The sequence below is a fragment of the Clarias gariepinus genome, chromosome 12 (assembly GCF_024256425.1).
Source record: "Clarias gariepinus isolate MV-2021 ecotype Netherlands chromosome 12, CGAR_prim_01v2, whole genome shotgun sequence".
Lineage (NCBI taxonomy): Eukaryota > Metazoa > Chordata > Actinopteri > Siluriformes > Clariidae > Clarias > Clarias gariepinus.
The window spans coordinates 18,939,262-18,952,432 of record NC_071111.1 but is presented as its reverse complement, the minus strand read 5'-3'; the positions used below and the strand labels follow the sequence as shown (position 1 = coordinate 18,952,432).

At 38.2% G+C, this 13,171-nt stretch overlaps 1 protein-coding gene across 13 annotated transcripts in view; it reads left to right on the top strand.

Moving 5' to 3' along the window:
• The window catches only part of celf2 (cugbp, Elav-like family member 2), a 175,325-nt gene that overhangs the window by 55,825 nt on the left and 106,329 nt on the right, over positions 1-13,171 (top strand). For 3 of the 13 annotated variants that reach the window (XM_053508479.1, XM_053508471.1, XM_053508467.1), the window contains exon 1: positions 9,897-11,001. The exons of 1 other annotated variant lie outside the window; for it this stretch is intronic. In XM_053508479.1, the coding sequence (XP_053364454.1) occupies positions 10,883-11,001 (119 nt within the window). In that variant the 5' untranslated portion in view covers positions 9,897-10,882. Of the gene's footprint in view, positions 1-9,896; positions 11,002-13,171 lie in introns of those variants that run through there. 9 more of the 13 variants (XM_053508478.1, XM_053508473.1, XM_053508468.1 and 6 more) reach the window with 6 other exon arrangements.

Sequence of the window (13,171 nt, the reverse complement as noted above, 5' to 3'; positions counted from 1 at the left end):
TTTTCTCATTATTGGTGATATAAAGTTTCAGTATTTTATGCCTTGCGTACTGTACATGGCACACCTGTCTGCCCTTAAGTGAATAAAAAACCCACGCATCAGCTGGTCGCAGTGCTATCGACAAACGCCACCGTTTAAAAAGCTGGCTGGAGGCTTCACACACACACCAGTGAAATCCAAATGATTTGTGAGTGTGTGGTGCTTATATTGGTAGACCTGGAGCAATATGCTATAAACTGCTAATATTGATTTCTACAGCTTCACTTTTGAGCCATTTCAGAGTAGACAGTTTGCAAATAGAACGAGAGAGAGAGAGAGAATATTTTTGTTCATCCTGTTTTTTTATTTTGGTTTCAGCAACTTTTAAAGCTACATTAATGATAGTCAGAGGTGGAAAAACTCTAGTCAGAGATGGGTAAATGCAAGTCAAAGGTGAAGAAATGCTAGTCAGATGTGAATATGCTAGTCAGAGTTGTGGAAACACTAGCCAGAGGTGAAAAAACTCTAGTCAGAGGTAAGTATGCTAGTCAGAGGTGGGTAAATTCTAGCTAGAGGTGGGTAAATGCTAGTCAGAGTTGGGGAAACATTAGCCAAAGCTGAGTAAATGCTAGTCAGAGGTAGGAAACACTGGCCAAAGCTAAGTAAATGCTAGTCAGAGGTAGGAAACACTGGCCAAAGCTGAGTAAATGCTAGTCAGAGGTAGGAAACATTAGCCAAAGCTGAGTAAATGCTAGTCAGAGGTAGGAAACATTAGCCAAAGCTGAGTAAATGCTAGTCAGAGGTAGGAAACATTAGCCAAAGCTGAGTAAATGCTAGTCAGAGGTAGGAAACATTAGCCAAAGCTGAGTAAATGCTAGTCAGAGTTGGGGAAACACTGGCCAAAGGTGAGTAAATGCTAGTTAGAGGTAGGAAACATTAGCCAAAGCTGAGTAAATGCTAGTCAGAGGTAGGAAACATTAGCCAAAGCTGAGTAAATGCTAGTCAGAGGTAGGAAACATTAGCCAAAGCTGAGTAAATGCTAGTCAGAGGTAGGAAACATTAGCCAAAGCTGAGTAAATGCTAGTCAGAGGTAGGAAACATTAGCCAAAGCTGAGTAAATGCTAGTCAGAGTTGGGGAAACACTGGCCAAAGGTGAGTAAATGCTAGTTAGAGGTAGGAAAACACTAATTAGAGGTTGATAATTCAAATTCAAATTCAAATTTTATTTGTCATATACACAAACATACACAGTACGAAATGTAGTGAAATGCATTATACGACTGCCATTGACCCTAAAAGAGAATTAAAGTTTACAAATAAGAAATAAATATAAATAAAAGAATACGATAGAAATTAAATAAAAAAATTTAATTAAACTAGGAAAAAATAGAGCTAAAAATAAAAATAGAAATATGATGTGCATAAAAATAGAAATATACTGTACAAATCGAAATATACTGTACTGGGTGTGCAAATAAGCATAGAACAAAGTGTCTTTGTGCAGAGGTTATTAAAGTGACTTTGTGCACTGGTCCAGGATGTAAACGTAAACATGTAGTGTAGTTGTGAAGGTAGGTGTGCAAAGTTATTAAAGTGTCTTGCTAGTCAGAGGTAGGAAACACTAGTAAGAGGTGAGTAAATGCTAGGTAAAGATAGGGAAACATTAGCCAGAGGTGAGAAAATGCTAGGTAGCGGTAGGGAAACATTAGCCAGAGGTGAGAAAATGCTAGGTAGAGGTAGGGAAACATAGTCAGAGGTGAGAAAATGCTAGTTAAATGTGAATTCTATTTAGTATGTTCGTAAACATTACTTGTGTTTATCCTCCACTACAGCAAAGAATGCCATGTGCAGACACACTGAGATCATATTTTTCCTCATTTTGATGTTAGATGTAAACTGACCTGTATTGGCATGACTTTCTGCATTGCACCGCTAAAGGATGATTGGCTGGTTGAGTATTTTAGTGTATTTTAGAGTATTTGGCGGAGTCCTAGTACAGTGACTGGTAAGTGTATGTATAAATCCAAAACCCTTTTAACCTGTTTTAATCCTGATTAACTATACAATATGTTATGGTGTTTATTGAATATCTGACAATAATGCATCTTGTGCAATATATGCTAAGCACAACCCTACTTTATTGAGCTGTTTAAAAAAATGTGTACGTGTGGAAGTGGTAATCAGATCCCTTAAACTCTTAGAGTATATAATTAACTAATATAGATTGGGATGTATACCGATCAGCAGACAGGTGAAGTGAATAATTGATTATCTCATTATCATAGCATGTGGCAATTGGGTTGGGATATATTATCCAGCAAGTGAACAGTCAGTCCTGAAAGTTGATGGAGTCCGCGAGGAGTCCAGGCGTCTACGAGACAGAGCTGTTTTGGCGGCACATGGGGGACCTACACAGTATTTAGCAGCTGGTATTAATGTTATGGCTGATAAGTGTATATGCAAAATCACATCACTCACATCAATACAGTATGTTTATGGGGTCATAACTTTTGCCATCCTGCTTGAGTGCGTGTGTTGGGGGAGACCGTGAAAACGTGCATGTTAAAGATGTAATTAATTCTTAATTGACGGTATGATTGTGTAAGTGTGTAGCTACTGCAAGTTTTATGCCTCCCGCTTTCAAGCCCACACCGCTGCATCAACGCTTTTTTTTTTTTTGCCTAAATTATTTATCTGTTTTGGTGCATGACTTTAGGCTTCAGCAGAGAGAGAGAGAGAGGAGATTGCACATAGTCAGGATGAAAGAAGATTGGGGTGAGGAGACACATGAGATAAGATGAAGATTAGATGAATCAGCTTTCACATGTACTGTATCTGTGTGCATCTTGAGGTTTGAGATATCTATCTATCTATCTAGTTAGCAAGCTAGATAGCGTCAATGGAGGTTGAATGAGGGGGTAGACTTGGGAGGTATTAAAAGGGCATAGGAGTAGAGACAGGGATGTGAAAAGAGAGAGAGAGAAAAAGAGATGAAGGTAAAGATCAATGAAGGTTATTTTTGTGTGGTTTATGTTACTACAAAGCATATACTCTTCTCTTCTTTTCTCTTCTTTTCTTTTCTCTTCTCTCCTCTCCTCTTCCCGCTAACGGTGAATAAAGCTTTTAACGACTCATAATGGCCTCCGTGCTCCCTCGGCTCAGACGTGACTAATCGAGTGTTCTTGCTGGAGATCACAAGAAATCAGTGGCTGGCACAGTGCTGCTTAATGCCTGTCAGTAACTGCTAGTGTTTTTCTCTCTCCCTCTCTCTCCCTCTCTCTTTCTCTCTCTCTCTCTTTCTCTCTCTTCGTCTCACTTCATCTCTCTCATCTAGCTTGCTCTCCACACCTCTCGATTCCCATACGCGCACAAATAACGAGCAATGTAACAAAAGATCAGCCGCAAGTCCTCAGATCTCGCCGGCGTTTAAAGCGTCTCGAATTAAAATTGATCGCTAATAAAAGTGGCATTTCCTTTCTTCGCCAGCTCTCCTGTCCAGCTGTGCCCATATGCCTGCCACTCCAAGAGGCTGGTTCCAGACAGCCATTACATTTCCTCAGACATGCTTTCATTAGAGAGAGAGAGAGAGAGAGAGAGAGAGATGTGAGTTTATGTGGTGTTCCAGGGACGATTGCTCATATGTTTCTCACAGAATAATTTGGTCCCTATACCCTATCAGTTTATAGATTTTTTTTAAATGTACATGGTTTATATACTATATCAGCATTATTCAGTATTAAATGTGTCGCTTTGGCTGCAGAGTAAATAGCTTACTAAAAGATCACTATAGAGGACTAAAAACAATACTGTAGTAGCACATAATAGTGCAGCATTTACTGATGATGTTTACTATATATATATATATATATATATATATATATATATATATATATATACGCTCTATAGATTATTCACTTGATGTTTATTTTGCCTTCACTTTATTTTGGAAGGTTCAGTTTATAGAAAATGATTGTAATAGATCATTTACTTTACAGGATAAAGAGGTATAGACGAGTAGTGAGTGAGTAAGATCACTATATATCACTCACTCACTCAGAGACACACTTATTCTTTATACTGCTTATTCCAGGGGACTCGCCGCACAGGGCAGTGTACATCCTCCATGGAATACCAACACTGCAATAGCACACATCGCACTTTGCACAATTTGGAAACACTAATAAGCCTGTTATGTCCTTGTACCGGAGTACCCGGAGGAAACCCGCCATGCACTCAGAGGTGCGGATCCTCAGTGCTAACCACTATGGCACCAAGACACCCTTTAAGAGATCTAATAATCTGAAGATTGTTACTACTTTTTTTTGTGTGTTGGTGAAACTTTCATTGTTGGTACGAAGCAGTGCATCAACATCATAACAGTCTATAGACTATGTTATACAAGTTGTCTGCATTATTTTATCCAAATAAGGTGTTGAGACTGATGAGAAGTCCTAAATCAGTTTGCCCTCTGGAAACATTCTTAAAATAATCCATGGCCCTGAAGCAAACGTTATAAATCTTGTACACTCCACTCTGCTTATTTTGGCTTGTTTAGAAACCATCCTTCATTTTATTTAATGAGATCAAATACGGCAGAAAGTGGTGTAATTTTATCCTCGACTTAAATCAAGAAAATCATGTTATCATCACTCAGGGTGCGATAGTTGATATAATTTGGTAATTAATATTGGGTCAATGAATCAGCAGTTTAAGAAATAAACACTTCTTTTTATTTTGCAGTATTTTCATCAATTTCTTCTTTTTTATTATTATTATTAATCATAATAATATTATTAACAGTCGAAACCTTATACTCATATAGTCTGAAACATGAACCGAGGGGATGTTTTAATGGCGAGCGAGTGTATGTCAGTAATAAATAACTGAAATCAGCAAGTTGCTTTACAAATGTGACATTTAAGTGACTTCAATAAAACAGAGCGTAGACTTAGCTAGATTACCCATAATGTGTTCAGCATGTGCTGTCTGTCAAGCCTTATCTGATTGCGTTGAGTGTTATTTCCCAAGAGTGAACAAATAATTAGCCTGGGACAAGCAGATTACGGTGTCCAGCCTGGTAGGGTTTTTTTTTTTTTTTTTTGCTTCTAATCAATAAAGCAGGTGCAGAAGTCTGCTAAAGCAGTGTTTTTTTTTTTATATCCAACAACCAGAAAAATAAAATACATTACAGCCTGTATATTTTACATTTTTAATTCGTTGACTAGTCTGATGGATCTTGATGTTATGTTATAGCACATCTCAAATTCCACCTCTTGCTGCATAACACACAAAGGTACAGTCTTTTGGACTTATTATTACAGGATGGATAAATTAGCTTGCATGAATGAATCAGGTGATAAAAACACTGACACTAATTGCGGTGTAAAACATGCACAAGATTCTTACAGTGAAACACAAACTGTGAAGCAAAGATGAAGATGCTGAACAGACTGTAATGCATTTGACCTTTAATTTTATCTGAAAAACTACACTTTATAGCTGATGAAGGCCACTGGAATTTGAGTAATCTGTACTTAACAATCTTATCATACATCTAATCTAAATGATACTGTTACTGTAACTACCACTTTTATATACTATATGCTCTTACTGGTAACTTAAGTAGGTATTAATCTTTAGAGGTTTTGTTCCATATTGCCGCGATAGAATTATATACTGTAGTTGCAGATTTGTCACTGACACGTCCATGCTGCAAATCCAAAATGTGCTCTATTGGATTGAGACCTGGTGACTGGCTATTTGGGTACAGTGAATGGTCATGTTCAAGAAACCAGAACGATTTTAGTCTTGCAACATGGCGTGCTATTCTGTGATCATAAAGGAATGGACATGGTCAGCAACAATACTCAGGCTGGGGCATTTAAACGATGCTCAATTGGTACTAACGGGGCTCAAAGTGTGCCGATAAAATATCTCCACACCATTACACCACTACCAGCCTGAACCGCTGATATAAGGCAGGATGGGACTGTGCTTTCATCTTGCTTATGCAACATTACGCTGAGACTCATCATACAAGGTAAAGTTTTTTCCAGTCTTCTGTTGTGCAATTTTGGTGAGCCCATGCGAATTGTAGCCTCAATGTCCTGTTCTTAGCTGACAGGAGCAGCACACGGTGGGGTCTTCTACTGCTGTAGCCCACCCATCTGCTTTAAGGTTCTGTATGTTGTGCATTCAGGGATGCACTTTGGCATGTTGTATCAAGATGTTATTTGAGTTACTGTTGCCTTTCTATCAGCTTAAACCAGTCTGGCCATTCTCCTCTGACCTCTGGCATCGACAAGGCATTTTCGCCCAGAGAACTGCCACTTGCACACATTTTTTTTAGACCATTCTCTGTAAACCTTAGAGATGGTTGTGTGCGAAAATCCCAGTAGATCAACAGTTTTATAAATACTAAGACCAGCTAGTCTGGCATCAACAACCATGCCTTGTTCAAAATCACTTAAATTACCTTTCTTCCCCATTCTGATGCTCGGTTTGAACTTCAGCAAATCATCCTAACCATGTCAACATGTCTAAATGCATTGAGTTGCTGCCATTGGATTAACGAGCAATTGAGCCAAACACATAATGAAGTGGCCAGGGAGTGTATATTAATTTGCCAAAGTACAATGTTTCCTTATCTTTATAATACAGTGTCAGCATGTTCTGTTTTAAAACATTAACTAGCTGTACAATGTAACTTAGAACAAGCTAAACAAAAGGCTATGTGTGTCGGTAATGTTTTATGCAAATTTATACAAATATCATGCAACCTGAGCCGTTGTCCATGTTTTGTCAAGTTCCTCATATCTGGTTCTTGTGTTTCTCTGACTGTAATCCTAAATCATATTGCTTAAATGTTAACCCCAAGCTGCAGGAGTCTCTCTATAAAACAAGAAAGCACACTAAAAAAAACTAGATGAGCACTAAAAGGTACAAATCATGTTATTTAAAAGAAAATACATTGTTAACTTTTTTAATGTTTAAGTTATATTGACCAAGCGAGTGTATAATAGCAGATGGTTTGGGAAGAAAATTACTTTCTCTGTAAATGTAGGCTGTTGCTTTTCATTTTCTCTCCTAATGAATTGCTGGACTTAAAGCACTCCTGGGAAAACAACATCCATAAAGCATTTAAAAAAATGACACTTAAAAAAAAAAAAACTTGACTTTTCAGAAGAGCCAGATTGAGAGGGTCTACAAATAAGGAGGTATAGGATAAGCCCTGACAAAAGCAAATCAGGGGTGGAACGCACAAGCACAATGACAGTTGAGGTTATTTTCATGTAATGATATGCTTTATGCAATATGTCCCAGATCATTCACTTCAATTGCGGGATCATAGAAACAGACACCAGGATGTTAAGATTCATCTTGTTTCAGGTTTTGCCTGTTAGAAGTAGTAATACCTTATGGATTTCAGGAAAGCAGGTCCTGCTTCATTACTAAGGATTTCAGACAGACCAAAATGGTTATGCACAAGGGTAATCATTTGTAGACTGGTAAAATAACGCCTTAAAATTCCACATTAATAGGGTTGGGACTGGGACAATTGTGTCTTCCACAAGCAGAAGATTTTAAACAGCAGATTTTACATGTATTTTACTGGATGAGAGAAGCAAACAGAGCAAATCCCCTGCTTCAAAAAAGAAAGCAGTTATGGGGATGGCGGAAATGACTGGAATACAGTAGGTTAGGGACTGTCCAAAGCATTATTAAAGTCTGAAAGGTTTGTGATTAACAAACAAACAAACAAACAAACAAAAACACACAATCGATCACTTAAAACAGTTATGAAGTTGTATCGGTAAAAGAAATTATCATAGCCATGTGTAATAGTGAAAGTAAGAGCATTTCCAGGCACCTTATATGATGAGAACTCAAAAATTGGAACTAAACAGCTGTATGGACATAAGAAAAGCACTTGTTAGTCAGACTAATTAGAAAAAGACTTCAATTTCCTAATGAACATAAAGATTAGAGCAGTGACCCCATTCCAGGGTGATGGGTGCTTCAGGGTAAGAAGGGCATGAAGTGAAGCACCCATTATGCACAGTGGCCACTGCACAAGCCTCTGGAGACTGTTATGATCTGGGGTTGGTTCAGTTGGTCAGATCGGGGCTCAGCAGCGATATGTGTTCATAATAAATAAAGTCAGCTGATGACCTGAATGTCCTGAACGACCAGCTTATCACATCTGTGAAGTTCTCTCTCTCTCTCTCTTTCTCTCTCTCTCTCTAAAGGCATGGGCTATTCCAAGGCTTAAATTGTAAAAGAGTTTTTCTGGAAGCATGAGGAATCATTTTCACACATGAACTGGCCACCACATTGCACACTGTAATCCAGCCTAAAGGCAGACAAACAAACTACTAGCGTGTGTGACTTTTTTCTCTCTCTTTTTGGCCAGGCAGTTTATCTCAGATCGGAGTGAATAAAGTCTTCCATGCGAACTAATAATGCGAGGGATGTAACTGTTCACTTAGAGATATAACCAGAATATAGTTTAGAGCCAAAGTTCTGCCTTATCAAGTTACACATCGTTAAAAATGTGACTTTAAACATTCTGCCAGATTGGAAGGAAGATTCTCCAGGGTTTTTTTTTTTTCCTCCCGTCTCTCAAAAACATGTTTTTATAAAATCCAGTCTGTATCTCTGCTTAACACGCAGAGTTCCTGGGTTAGATTTCAGATCTACTGTAACCCTGACCAGGATAAAGCAGTTACCGAACACAATGAATCACAGGGGTTTTTATTCTGTTTGAGCCAAGTCCCTTTGTTTTATCAGTTCTACCCTTGGCCCATACTTGTACTCCTTTCTACTAGAGTCTCACATGCCAAAGAGGATGGGTTTCCCTTTCCTCTAAAGATTTCTTCCTAATGTTCTTACATAATTTTTTTAAGAATCTAAACATGGACTTGGTTAAGGCTTGTCCAATTTCAAATTGACCCTGAAACTGAAACTTGTTACGCGCTACCAGCTCTACAAGTCTGAGTAACTGAGTGGAACACAACATTAATCTGGGGAGAGTGCCGTAAGAGTAAGGTGATTTGTTTTACTTAGACAAAATAACATGAAGAACAACAATTATTTGATCATTTCTATTTTATGTTAAGCTAATTAGCTATTAATGTATATCAGAAAATACAAGTGCAATATGACTTTATTAAATAAAACAATATACAATTATATAACCCTGGTACTGTGTTTCCAGAATTTGCATTAAAATATGTGATATATGACATTAATTCCAGATAAGTTAAGCCTTAATTTATTCATTTTTAAAAAGTTCAGTCTGTTGAAATGAGCTATTTGAAAGTTGAAATGTATAATTTAAAGATTTTTGAACTTTACAATTAGAAACATTTTAAGGGTTGTAGTGTCAGAACATACAAATTTCTATTTCATAATGTAAATTTTGTGTACCAGTTATTTTCATTTTATGATAATAATGTTGTTGGTCCTTTTGGTGCTGCTGGCAAGGGTTTGCCACAGCTTGGCACAGGTTTGATAAAACCCTCCCATTTTATCTGGGCTTTGGGCACTGACTGGTAATCGAACCCGGGCCTTTCGCATAATAGGCGAGAAATAATAATAATAAAGGAAACATATAAAGAAATTACTATTGTAAATTGTAAAAGAAAGTAAATTTAATATAAAAAATATTGTATATATTGTAAATTGTAAAATATTGTATTGTTATTGTACTGGAGAAGTTTCAATTTTAAATTCGTCACAGTTTAAATTAGTACTAAATTAAAATACTGTAACACTGTAACGTTTGTGCAGTGTTTAAAAGATATAAAAAGGTATATAATTATATAGCAATGCATAATTAATGTTATTATCAATATTATTATTATTAGTAGTAGTATTTCATGTATGAAGCGCATTCAGTTCAAACCAGGACTTCTGATTGTGCAGAATAACTGAACACAGTTTAAAAACGACCTTTATTTCTTTCTGTAATCCACTGCAACACTAATGTACTTATCCCAGTGTTTCACCAGTGCTTGGACACCGTAACGGTAGAAAGATTTCTACGTTTGAAACTCTGGTCTTCCAGGAACTTCTTTGATGGCCTAAACATGTGGAAATGGCTTGGAGTGAATGTGCAAGTGGTGTTGTTGAATGATTGTGTGTACTGTACAGTTCTCACAGACAGAAGTCAAGGATCAGGTGTTCCACTCACTGAATGTTCTTGGCAACGACCATCTTGGCCAGGATCGTCGTTCGCCAATGTACGGCCTTCTATAAAACGTTCGCACCATTCAAATATTTTACTGCAGCTAAGAGTCTTATTAGCGTACATTCATACACAAGAAATTACATCAGTCCTGATTTGACTTGAACGCCCTTGTACATTTAAATAGGCATAATTACCTTAAAAAAAATGCATTATTAACTTCAGATGTTAACATGTCATATATTAGAACGTCAGGTTGTTCCGCGTTCTTATAGCCTGAATCAAGTCGTCTGGGGCAACAGCAGGCAATACTGTGTTACCACACTGGCTCACAACAACATGAGCTGTCAGAAAGGGTTATTACAGCCGAGTGAATCAGACAGAGGGAGGTAGGAGGAGAGAGCATGGCAGAGAGACAGAGAGAGAGAGAGTCAGAGTGAAAGAGCAAAAGAGAGAGGGAGGGGAGGAGGAGAGCTGGGGTGAGGGCTGGTTGAGTGTGTGGGAGTGCTGCACCAGAGAGCAAGAGAACGAGAGGACGTTGGCGGGATTCAAAAGAGAAAAAGAAAAGCAAAGAGAAAGACTGGAACAAGTGTGCACACGGACATAGTCGAAAGCGTGAGGACCGTGGGTGTGCGTGTGTCCGTGTGCGTGAGTGTGCTCAGCAAAGTGCACGTGTGTGTATGTGTGTGTGCGCGCGCGTGTTGAGTTACAGTGATGTTGGAGCACTCGTCTGAACGAGGCTTTGTGCCTAGTGTGTGTGTGGATGGCATGCGCTACTCCTCCACTACCAACAACCCTGTCACCATGAGGACCAGTGAGGAGCTGCTGCTGAGGTAACACACACAGACACACGACTGGGTGTCACACTCGCTGTAGGATGTATATGAGTGTGTGTAAGTGTCTCTTGTTGGTGCCTTGTTTTCCATAATGTAACATTTTTAGCTTGTATCTTTTTTATCTCACCTTTTAAGCATGACAGCAGTAGAGATCAGATCCGCATAATGTGAGGGGATTTTCAGGTGGATGGCATGTGTGTGCATGTGTGTGTGTGTGTGTGTGTACGCCAAGAGAAAAGAAAGCACTTGCAGTGCACTTAGAAGGGACAGTCAAAACTGGGTTGTGAAGCAACTGCTCTTTGAGATGCTTGCCCTGGTCTCTTAATGCAAAAAAATCACTTTTTTTTATTCTTATGCATATATGTTTGTTTCTAATATTCTTCATTTAAATAAGCATGTATAATCCAGACTCTATTCTCCTGATGTTAATATTTGCATGGAGGACGGTTAGCGAAAGAGAAGAGGGGAAGAAACGGTGAGGGAGGGGGCTGAGCTTCACCCTGCTGCCAGAACCATGTTCCGCTTTTGTTTGCATGTCTCTCAGACAGTGGGATTTAGGGGAGAAGCAGGGAGGAAGGGAGAGAGAGTAGTAGGGAGGGAGGGAGGGAGGGAGGGACGAATAAGCTGCTGAGAGCATTGTCGACAATGGGACAGCCCAACAATGCGGCTGTCAACCACTTCACAGCTTGTTTTTTCCCTTTTTTACCCTTTCTCTCTCCCTCTCTCCTACTTTTTTCTTTCACTGTCAATAACCGATGTATAATGTGAACATTCAGCAGTAACTGTGTTGTGTTGAATGGGCTGGTGTAAAATAAAGAGGTGGCTCTGGAGCACAATGGTGTACAGGGATATTTGGTACGAAGACGTTAGGCGGTAATGGAGTTATTAGAGTGCAGTATGTAATATGGTATATTACAGTAAATGCAATAGGACAGAAGGAAATTGTTGGTTGTTTAAATGTAGTTCAATGCACTGTATTTCAATCCAGTTGTCTTTGTTGCCTTGTGCTGCTTTTGATGTAACTGGAAATGTAGTAATGTAATAATGTGGTATAGAAGTGTTAGTCCATATATTATTAGATTGTAATGTGGTATAGAGGTGTTAAATTTAGTTTATTAAAGTATAATGTAATAAAGGAGTGTTCTAATGTAGATTATTAGAGTTTAAGGAGTTGAAATGAGTATAGAAATAATATAATGTAGATTAGTGGAGTGTTACTGGGTTTAGGATTGTTTGAATGTAGTTTAATGGCATGTAATGATTGGTTGTGTAGCAGTTGTAGAATGTAGTTTATTTAAATGTTATACAGTATAGAAGTGTAAGAATGTAGTTTATTAGAGGTTCAGTTGGTATGGGGTGGTGGAATGTGGAGAGAAGTACTAAAAATGTATTGGAGTGTTAGAATGTACTGTAGTTCATTGGAGTGTAATGGGGTATACTGTAGGGATGTAGTTTATTGGAGTGTAATGGAGTATACTGTAGGGATGTAGTTTATTGGAGTGTAATGGTGTATGAGAATGTTAGGATGTAGTTTACAGTATTTGAGTGCAATAGGGTATACTCATGTTAGGATGTAGTTTATCTGAGTGTAACGGTTATTGGATTGTTGGGATGTGGTTTATTAAAGTGTAATGAGTATAAAGGGGTTAGGATGTAGTTTATCAGAGTGTAATTGGGTATCGGAGTGTTAGGATGTAGTTTATTGGAGTGTAATGGCTTATAGGAGTGTTAGGATGTAGTTTATCCGAATGTAATGGGTATAGAAGTGTTGGGATGTAGTTTATTGGAGTGTAATGGGGTATAGGAGTGTTAGGATGTAGTTTATCTGAGTGTAATGGGGTATAGGAGTGTTAGGATGTAGTTTATTGGAGTGTAATGGGGTATAGGAGTGTTAGGATGTAGTTTATTTGAGTGTAATGGGGTATAGGACTGTTAGGACGTAGTTTAATGGAGTGTAATGGGGTATAGGACTGTTAGGATGTAGTTTACCTGAGTGTAATGGGGTATAGGAGTGTTAGGATGTAGTTTATTGGAGTGTAATGGCTTATAGGAGTGTTAGGATGTAGTTTATCCAAATGTAATGGGTATAGGAGTGTTGGGATGTAGTTTATTGGAGTGTAATGGGGTATAGGAGTGTTAGGATGTAGTTTATCTGAGTGTAATGGGG